Source organism: Bubalus kerabau, chromosome 1 (assembly GCF_029407905.1).
Source record: "Bubalus kerabau isolate K-KA32 ecotype Philippines breed swamp buffalo chromosome 1, PCC_UOA_SB_1v2, whole genome shotgun sequence".
Lineage (NCBI taxonomy): Eukaryota > Metazoa > Chordata > Mammalia > Artiodactyla > Bovidae > Bubalus > Bubalus kerabau.
The window spans coordinates 65,668,433-65,677,638 of record NC_073624.1 but is presented as its reverse complement, the minus strand read 5'-3'; the positions used below and the strand labels follow the sequence as shown (position 1 = coordinate 65,677,638).

General features: G+C 47.5%; 2 protein-coding genes and 2 non-coding genes across 10 annotated transcripts in view; all 4 read left to right on the top strand.

Moving 5' to 3' along the window:
* Positions 1-5,426, top strand: ATP5F1B (ATP synthase F1 subunit beta). The gene is made up of 10 exons (XM_055578130.1): positions 1-169; positions 635-817; positions 1,061-1,235; positions 1,753-1,874; positions 2,121-2,305; positions 2,811-2,969; positions 3,058-3,180; positions 3,800-4,012; positions 4,408-4,609; positions 5,162-5,426. Exons 1-10 carry the CDS (start codon positions 43-45, stop codon positions 5,257-5,259), a joined length of 1,587 nt encoding a protein of 528 aa, XP_055434105.1. The 5' UTR covers positions 1-42; the 3' UTR covers positions 5,260-5,426.
* LOC129642592 (small nucleolar RNA SNORD59) lies at positions 884-958 on the top strand. The gene has a single exon (XR_008709844.1). It is a non-coding gene; the product is annotated as a small nucleolar RNA SNORD59 (small nucleolar RNA).
* On the top strand, positions 1,961-2,031 carry LOC129642593 (small nucleolar RNA SNORD59). Its single transcript, XR_008709845.1, has one exon. It is a non-coding gene; the product is annotated as a small nucleolar RNA SNORD59 (small nucleolar RNA).
* Positions 5,427-6,544: 1,118 nt separating the features above from the next.
* Positions 6,545-9,206, top strand: part of BAZ2A (bromodomain adjacent to zinc finger domain 2A) — a 35,639-nt gene continuing 32,977 nt past the window's right edge. For 2 of the 7 annotated variants that reach the window (XM_055578037.1, XM_055578080.1), the window contains exon 1: positions 6,545-7,338. The gene's annotated coding sequence lies outside the window, so the exon portion shown is untranslated. Of the gene's footprint in view, positions 7,339-7,812; positions 8,281-9,136; positions 9,156-9,206 lie in introns of those variants that run through there. The other 5 variants (XM_055578058.1, XM_055578081.1, XM_055578071.1 and 2 more) reach the window with 4 other exon arrangements.

Here is a 9,206-nt window from a genome sequence, read left to right as displayed (position 1 = left end):
GGCCAGATCGCTGCAGCGCTCAGTCTCCACCCGGGCTCCGCCATGTTGGGACTTGTGGGTCGTGTGGCTGCTGCCTCAGCCTCCGGGGCCTTGCGGGGACTCAGCCCTTCAGCGCCGCTACCGCAAGCCCAGCTTTTACTGCGGGCCGCTCCTGCAGCGTTCCAGCCTGGTAAGTGCCTTGCTCTAGCAGCTGGGTTCGCTTCTGTCGTCCCATGACCTTGAGCCTGGGGCCAATAGTTGCTCCGGCCTAAGGGATCTGTGGTGCTAGAAGGACGCCAGGGCCAGCGCCCTGCCCTCTAACGGCGGAAGAACAAGAACAGGGACAATCTAATTCCGTCTTATTTTGGAAGAGGGGCGCTGTGTGACGTAATAGTGCGAGCAGGTGCATTGACCTTCCCGTGAAATGGGGGCACCGCTCGCGCTCTCGAATAATGGAGTTTTGTGCATGAGGATGGAAAGATGGTGAAGGCTCGCTCTTCGTTTCCAGCGCGGCCCTCCCTCTGGACCCGCCTTCCGTGCAAGCGGAAGGGGGCCGGGCCTGGGCTGCGTTCACTAGTCCTTGTGAGTTAAGTCCGGGCGTCCGATGACCTTTAACTGTGCTAACCGCAACTTTAACATCTTTTTTGTCTGTTAGCCAGAGACTATGCCGCTCAAGCATCTCCATCGCCAAAGGCCGGCGCCACCACCGGGCGCATCGTGGCGGTCATTGGTGCAGTGGTGGACGTCCAGTTTGATGAGGGACTGCCTCCCATCCTAAATGCCCTGGAGGTGCAAGGCAGGGAGACCAGGCTGGTTTTGGAGGTGGCTCAGCATTTGGGTAAGTAGAATTTGTTAGGAATACTAAAGATCTTGTTCGACCCAAATATCCCTCAAAACCAGGCTGTCTTCTATGATGATTTTATCAAAATGACTTTCGTTCTTCTGAGTTTGCTGAAGCCACATTTAGGTACTGAGAAGAAGTCTTGGTTGACTTAGGTGTTTAATGCCAGCTACAACTTAATTAAATACCACGAAGCCAGTTTGTCCTTCTGTGTAATCCTGCAATGCCTATATCTGACAGGTGAAAGCACAGTAAGGACCATTGCTATGGATGGTACAGAAGGCTTGGTTAGAGGTCAGAAAGTCCTGGATTCTGGTGCACCAATCAGAATTCCTGTTGGCCCTGAGACCTTGGGTAGAATCATGAACGTCATTGGAGAACCTATTGATGAGAGGGGTCCCATCAAAACCAAGCAGTAAGTATTCCTGTTGTTGTATCTACACACAAAGGAACTTTTTCCTAGCAGCTTTATACATTAAGGTGGCACCATCTACTATAGCAGACTTTTTCTGCAGAGAATCCCTAAAATGCTGCTCTAGTCATTTCTTTAAACCACACAATGCAATTTCTTATGAAGAAAATGAATGATGCAGAAAATCTGATTATAAAGAAGAAAACTGAACTCCAGAGGTTGATTATTTCAGTTCATCTTAATACCAGTGGTGTTTGTATTTCATATTGGTATATGAAGAAGTGCTGTTTAGACTCTGTAAAAGGAAAACTTCATGACAGAGTTGTCAGGGAATGGGATTATTGCTTCCTGAGATAATGAAATTCCTTTTATTGCAGAGTATTTGGGCTCGATGGTGGGTGGTAATTTGTCTAGAGTGTTATATAAAAGATGAGACTGTGAGTAAAGGGTTAGGCTTGAGAATTGAGAAGAACTTTTTAATAAGATGAATAGACACTGATCTTCTCATCTGCCTTTACAGATTTGCTGCTATTCATGCTGAGGCTCCTGAATTCGTGGAGATGAGTGTGGAACAAGAAATTCTGGTTACTGGTATCAAGGTTGTGGATCTGCTAGCTCCATATGCCAAGGGTGGCAAAATTGGTATGTTAAATGACAGGTAGATATTTTCCAAACCTAATGTGGGAAACAAATCCTACCATGTTATGAGTGGTTACTGAGATAACATCCCTCACTGATGAGCAGCTTCTGACTTTCGTTCTTCTGAGTTTGCTGAAGCCAGATGCCATTTCTGAGAAGGGAAAAGATGGAAAGAAACAAAATTTTTTTTTTGAAGTTTGCTTTTGTGGAAATGAAATTCTTAATTTGTTTTCTCTCAACCTCATGTAGGGCTTTTTGGTGGTGCTGGAGTCGGCAAGACAGTACTGATCATGGAGTTAATCAACAATGTTGCCAAAGCCCATGGTGGTTACTCTGTGTTTGCTGGTGTTGGTGAAAGGACCCGTGAGGGCAATGACTTATACCATGAAATGATTGAGTCTGGTGTTATCAACTTAAAAGATACTACCTCTAAGGTGAGCACTGAGCTGATGTCCGTATAAGTAGTGTCAGGAAACTGTTGAAGTTGACTTGTTTTGTATTTTCATTTTATTGTCCTAGGACCTACAAAGGAAAGTTCTATCAGTATTTTCCCCTGTTTCTAATACACTCATGTACATTGCATTTTCCTTTTTAATATTAGATAACATTTCTTGGGTTTTTGTTTTTTTGATATCTAGACCCATCATTTGAAAGCTAATTCTGGGGACATCAAACGTGGTTCTTAATGTCTCAACCCTATTTTGTGCCTTTCACATATTTACAGTTTATTTCCTTCCTGCCAGAAGAATTTTGCCTCAGTAATAAAAGAACTTATCTTTTGTTTTGAACTGCAGCTGTAAAAGGAAAAGGAAATTTATGAACAAAAACCTAGACACCTGAGGAGGAGAGTTTTTTGGTAGTTTCTCTGATTTGGTGACCTTGGATAGATGACTTTCACACTCCTCTGCCAGGATTTCTGATTGTTTATAATTGCTGCAGGTAGCGCTGGTGTACGGTCAAATGAATGAACCACCTGGTGCTCGGGCCCGGGTCGCTCTGACTGGGCTGACTGTAGCTGAGTACTTCAGAGACCAAGAAGGTCAAGATGTGTTGCTGTTTATTGATAACATCTTTCGCTTCACCCAGGCTGGCTCAGAGGTAGGCTTGGGAGAACCTGGTTCATTTGACCTTTCTATGGAATGATGCAGATAAGGCTAATGATAACGGTTTTTCTTTTTTTTCCCAGGTGTCTGCTTTATTGGGCAGAATCCCTTCTGCTGTGGGTTATCAGCCTACCCTGGCCACTGACATGGGTACCATGCAGGAAAGAATCACCACCACCAAAAAGGGATCTATCACCTCTGTACAGGTGAGAACAATTAATGGATGAAGGTCTAATTTGTGTAAAGGCATGTACAGAGGTATAAAATCTTGTTACTTTTTTTAAGTAAGTACTGGAGCTTAAATAATATTTAAAATTCTGTGTGTGCATGTTAAAGACCCTAAAAGATTAAGAAACCACTCATCTGAACTAATTGAAGGTGTATATGTAAATGTAGATCACAAAATAGTGGTTTCCAACCTGAAGAGAACTTTGAAGTGAGCTTTAAATATGTACTACACTGGCTACTACAATTTTCAAATGTATGTAGATGGTATATATAGTAAAATTATCAAAAACTTTGTCTAAATTTTTTTAACTTTCATGATTCATTTTTCTCATATAGTAGGGCGAGTGTTTTGGTTTAGAGTTAAAAAGTGGGATGAAGAACAAAAGGAGTAACAATGAAAATTCTTCCATTACAACTTGGAGGAACCAGATAATATATAACCACTAATACTCTGCATTAGGAGTGTAAGAGTCTCCATTGGACTCTTGAATATTGAGAAGATAGAGTAACATAATGAGGAGGGGTCAGAAAAGGGGATGGTTTAAGTAGAATTACTTGGCTTCCTGCTGCTCTTAATGGGTTCTTGATTCACTTTAGGCTATCTATGTGCCTGCTGATGACTTGACGGATCCTGCCCCGGCCACTACCTTTGCCCATTTGGATGCTACCACTGTGTTGTCCCGTGCTATTGCTGAGCTGGGCATCTATCCAGCTGTGGATCCTTTGGACTCCACGTCTCGCATCATGGATCCCAACATTGTTGGCAGTGAGCATTATGATGTTGCCCGCGGGGTGCAAAAGATTCTGCAGGTGAGATCAGTGGCCATAAAGTCGTAGAGGGAATTTGGGGACTATATTAGGACAAGATCTTCCTGGAAATTTGTGTGATTTGCTTTAGAGCAAGGAAAGAAGAGACTAGTATTCCTAGTGAGTGTTAATGAGGTCTCCTGAGTTTCCAGGTTTGGAGTCGCAGTTTTTTATAACAGCACCTGATAGATTCAGAGTAGGGGAAACAAGATACCAGTCTTAGCTGAGGGCCCTCATGACCCTCATTTAACTGATTTGTTTCAGTTAAGTGCAGTAAAGTGCTAAAATGCTCTATACAAAGCTCATTGTGAATATAAAGTTGTATTAACCCTTAAGTTTTGCCCAAATTTGAGGAATGTAAATATTTACTTGGCGTCTCTAATCTTGTTTTTTCATAGGACTACAAATCCCTCCAGGACATCATTGCCATCCTGGGTATGGATGAACTTTCTGAAGAAGACAAGTTAACTGTGTCTCGTGCACGGAAAATCCAGCGTTTCTTGTCTCAGCCATTCCAGGTGGCTGAGGTCTTTACTGGTCATTTGGGGAAGCTGGTACCCCTCAAGGAGACCATCAAAGGATTCCAGCAGATTTTGGCAGGTGAGATTTCCAGTATAAGGCTGAACATAAAGTGGCATAGAAGCTGAACTTCCTTGAATGCTGTGCTGTGTTCCTGTTCAAGGAACCATCAAGCAATATATATTATGCCTAATTACATAATTTATATATGAAAATAAGTTATTCTCCATCAATTTTCTTTGAAAATACCATCTGAGAGTGAGCCTTATATTTAGTGAGTCTTAGTTTTCAGTGCCAGCTACTCTTCTAAGTGAATTATAACATCCTTATAAAGAAGGCATTATTATCCTATTTTACACATTAGGAAGCTTGAAGCGTGGAAAGTTTAACTGGCCCCATTATCATACAGCCAGAAAGAATCTGAACCTGAGTTATGTGACTCCAGACCATATATTCTTAATCTGTACTGTAGCATTTCTTGTAAATTGTGAGGCGAGTTTAAGAAAAGAAAAGAACCTAAGATGACAGGATTTCATCACGTTCTGACTGGTGGCCTCAAGTGGTGAGGTATGTAACCACTGTAGAAGTTAATATCCTTCACTTCTCACCAGTTGAATTTTTTTTTCCATATAGGTGAATATGACCATCTCCCAGAACAGGCCTTCTATATGGTGGGACCCATTGAAGAAGCTGTGGCAAAAGCTGATAAGTTGGCTGAAGAGCACTCATGAGGGGGTCCTTTTGGCAAATTAAGCACTCATCCTCCATGGTGTCCCTCTCCTCGCCCCTAATCCGGAAATCGCAGTTTTCTCTGTAGGCCACGTGAGAGCCTTGATTGAAGACATTGTGTTCTGTCTGAAGAATATTTAAGGTTTCCAATAAAATGTACATCCCTCAACATCTGTCTGTTTTTCTTGGTCCTGACAACACAGCCAGTACTGAAGTTTTTAATAGTATTTTAGAAAATGGGGCCATCCAAAAAGAAAAGCCATTGTCTTGCATTGTTGAATAGTTTAGTCTTGTGAGGGGGTTTCCTGGGAATGATGGGATCCTAATAGGGCCTCATTTTTGGCCCTTTTATGTCATTTTTCAAGTTGAGTTTTGCTTCTTAAATATATGTAGTACAGTCCTACTTTTTTAAAAAGCAAAAGGATTTTTAGAACATTTTGGGGAAAATGGGTTTAGAAATAACTGCTATTCTAAGAGAAGGCACAGGTCAATCAGTGAGTTAAATTTTTTGGAAATGATGCATGTTCTGAGGGATTAAAACTGAGTCAAAAGGGCTCTCTTCTATTACCACCATTTTTTTCAGAAGGTGTCCCTGACTACTACCTCCTAACATATTCTGGGCAAGACTTGTATGTCTGATTCCTTGCGGCAATGCAGAATATAAAGTTCCTTAAGGCCTATTTTGAGGTTTGCTAAAATTCCTTAAGAAAATTGGGGAAAAAATGTTACAGGAAGAGTAATTTTCAGACTTCCCTGGTGGTCCAGCAGTTGACTCCTACCACTGTAGGGGGTGCAAGTTCTGTCCCAGGTTGGGGAACTAAGGTCCACATGCCCTGTGGTGTGGCCAAAATAAATTTTTTTAAGAGGTAATTTTCAGGGTTGTTGGGCTTGAGTTTCTGAGCTAAATAATGGAATGTAGACAATCTTCCCTTCATTTTAGGCTTCATTTAGGCAGGATTACAAGAATAGCCACCTAACAATTGCCTGTTAAAGTGCAGGGTTGGATTTGGTGCCCATTAGGTGTTCCCTTCGATGTTCTTTTGTAGGCCCAGACCCAGACCCATCTGCCCTCTGGTGGTAGGACTGAAGGCTTTGCAAGAACTGATCTCACCATTTTGAAATCCATGAAGGCCGTTTGCTGGGATATGGTTCTTTGCTAATGACTGTTTACAAACCAGCTGGGGGTTTTGTCCTAAGGAGGAGGCTGAATCTATAAGCTCCACCCCGAGGCTTTCAAGTTGGGTAAAAGCAGGGCCGGATAAACTGAGATCCCAATTCAGAGGCCCCTGGGGGCTGAAGGTTGGGGAGGGGCCTTGGGAGAGGTGCCAGGGGTGGAGTAGGGACCTTTAAGTTTCCTCCCATCTGCCTCTGACGTCCTTGGCACCAGCCTGTCCTGTGTCACGGTTTGGCCGGAAGGTGGAGCCCCTGAGCCGCCTGTGCTCAGTAGTTTGCCCCTAGGAAAGCCTGGATTTGGGGAAATGCTGAGTTACGGGGGTGTGGGCACATCCTCTAGGTTTTGACTCTGGAATGGGTAACAAGCTGACGCAGAAGTCCCCGGGCTATGGGTCCACCCTCTCTGCTCTGTTTTCCCATGTTATCTAGATGCAGAAAGACCTAGGAACTGGGATCCTAAAGGTGGTTTCTCCCATACTTTTACCCCTCCCCCCACACATTTCTGTCTCTTAGCATTCATCGAGAACCTTCTCCTTCTCACTATCTGCAACTATTTATTTCCTTCCCCCTTCACCACTCCTGGTACCACGCCACTAGGGTGTCAACACAGATCTAACCTTCCTCCATATTTCTCCTGGTTCGGCCCTGTCCTCACCGCCTCCTCCCTCTCCACCCAGAGAAAGCCCCGCCCCTCCCTCCTCCCTCCCCACCCCAGTCTGTCACACAGGGACATCACCCTACAGCAGTTCAGTCTGTGGTTCGCAGGAAGCATACATTGGCTTTTTGATTCGTGCTAGTTCCCAGCTCATAGTTTGGGAGGATCTAACACCAGCCTGCACGTGAAGGGGGAACCAAGGACAGTGAGGAGCTGGTGGTCCCAGCCCTGGAGCCCTGCCAGCCTGACATGAGTAAGTATGAGGACCAGCCCCCGGGAAGGCCTGAGGGATGCCTACCTTCCTCCCTGGCTGACTCAGCAGGGGTGGGGCCTAACCTTTGCTCTTCTGGGGGGAGAAGGAGGGGAAACCAGACTATAGGGGCACAGGACTCAGCTGGTGAGGCTGCTGACCAAGGGATCGTCAGCGTTGGCAAGCACCAGCCTCAGGGAAGAGCCTGGACTGCCCCTTAGGTGGGGGCTTCCCCCCCGCCCCACTCCCGCCCCTTCAACCCCCCAGTCCCTTGTGCCTCCCCATTAAGCTGCTGGGATTCAAGAAATATTTTACAGCACTCATTGGTGGCCTCCCCTCTAAAGTAAAGCCCACTTTTGGTCACGTTGGAGAATTTTTAAGGTGCCTCTCCCTCTATTTTTTCCCAGGCCTTTTTAAGTCCCTGTCTTCTTTCCTCCCCCACCCCGACCCACCACCAGGTGGGGGCTGCACTGAGCAGCTGCTTCCTGTTGCCCCAGAGGTTGCTGCAAGGGTGGCGGTGGTTGGGGGAAAACTGAACTAGAATAAAGCCGATTCTCACGGTCCCACATCAGCTTCACCAGCGCAGCTACTGGCGGCCCCCCACGCTCCAGTCACTGAGAGACAGGCAGAGGCAAGACTGAGGTTGACAGGCCTAGGAGGTCTTTGCCCTCGTGGCTTCCTGATTCCAGAAGCTTTTACACTTGGGTCGTGCCGGGGGAAGGAGGCTGCGTCTCCCCGCAGCGGTAGGGCTTGAGCTCCCGAGGAGTTGAACCTGTTCACCTAGTAGGGCCGCGGTGCGTTACCCGCAGCAGGCTCGGCCGTGAGTTTCCTCTCGGACACCTCTCTATTCCTCCGGAGTCCTTGTGACTCTCACTGCCTTCCTGGCCCTCCTTTGTGAAGAGATCTCGGCCGGTGTCTCCCGGAGCGCGGGTGGAGCTATCCCAGGTCCTCCGGTTCTAACCCACCACCATCCCCCACTTCACCACAGAAGTTTCTGTCTCTTCTTCCTGGGGATCTGTTCTCTTCCTCCATCTGGGATTCTTCCTGGTTCTGGCCCCTAGGAGACGCCACCGGCTTCCCCCTCCCCCAGCGGATTCTTCGCGACAGCCCTACCCGAGCGCTTGTCCCTACCCCAGTAGCTCCTGCCCCTTTAAGTGCTTCCCCCCCTCCCCCCCCGCCCCGCCGGCGGCCCAGGGCTGGGGGAGGAGGCGCCGCCGCCGCCCGGCTCGGCCACCTGCGCTGCCGCCACCGCCCGGCCCTGCTCCAGGTGAGGCCTGGCACCCACGTCCGGTCCCGGAGTCCCAAGGCGGGCCGCCCCTGCGGTCTTCTACCCGGGATCCGCGCTGCCCGGGACTCAGGATCTGATCCTCCCCCTGCGGGAGCTGCCCTTCCTCTCTCCCCCGCACTATCTACTCGCGCATTTCTCCCCTGTCCTCTGCGACCGGAATCCGGAGGCGTCTCACGCCTTTCGGCCAACCTCTCCCGGGTACCCCTCCTATTCTGGACCCAGGATCTCCCCCTCCCCCGCGCCTTCCTCGCCAGAAAAATCTCCCTTGGTCTGGATATTGCCCCCTCCCCTCTGGAACCATCGCTTTCCCACGCCATCCTAACCTCCAATGGGAGGGGGAATAACCGTCACCCCAACTCCTCTCCTTCCCCGTAGTAAGGGGGGTGGGGGTTATCATAGCCTAGAGTCACTTTCAGGCCCTGCTCCGTTTAGCCATTCAAGTTCAACTAACTCTCATCTAAAGCTTTCCTGAAGCCCTCACCGTACGTCATTTCTCCGAGACTTCGGGGGTGCGATCTCAGCACCAACCCAGGTGGGAAGGGACCTTCTAAGCTTGGGGTGGGCCAGTCGCGCCTAAGACCGC

Coding starts and splice junctions, on each gene's coding strand:
- ATP5F1B (XM_055578130.1), top strand. CDS start 43: ATGTTGGGACTTGTGGGTCGTGTGGCTGCTGCCTCAGCCTCCGGGGCC. Junction 2,970..3,057: donor TCACCCAGGCTGGCTCAGAG/GTAGGCTTGGGA, acceptor TTTTTTTCCCAG/GTGTCTGCTTTATTGGGCAG. Junction 4,610..5,161: donor ATTCCAGCAGATTTTGGCAG/GTGAGATTTCCA, acceptor TTTTCCATATAG/GTGAATATGACCATCTCCCA.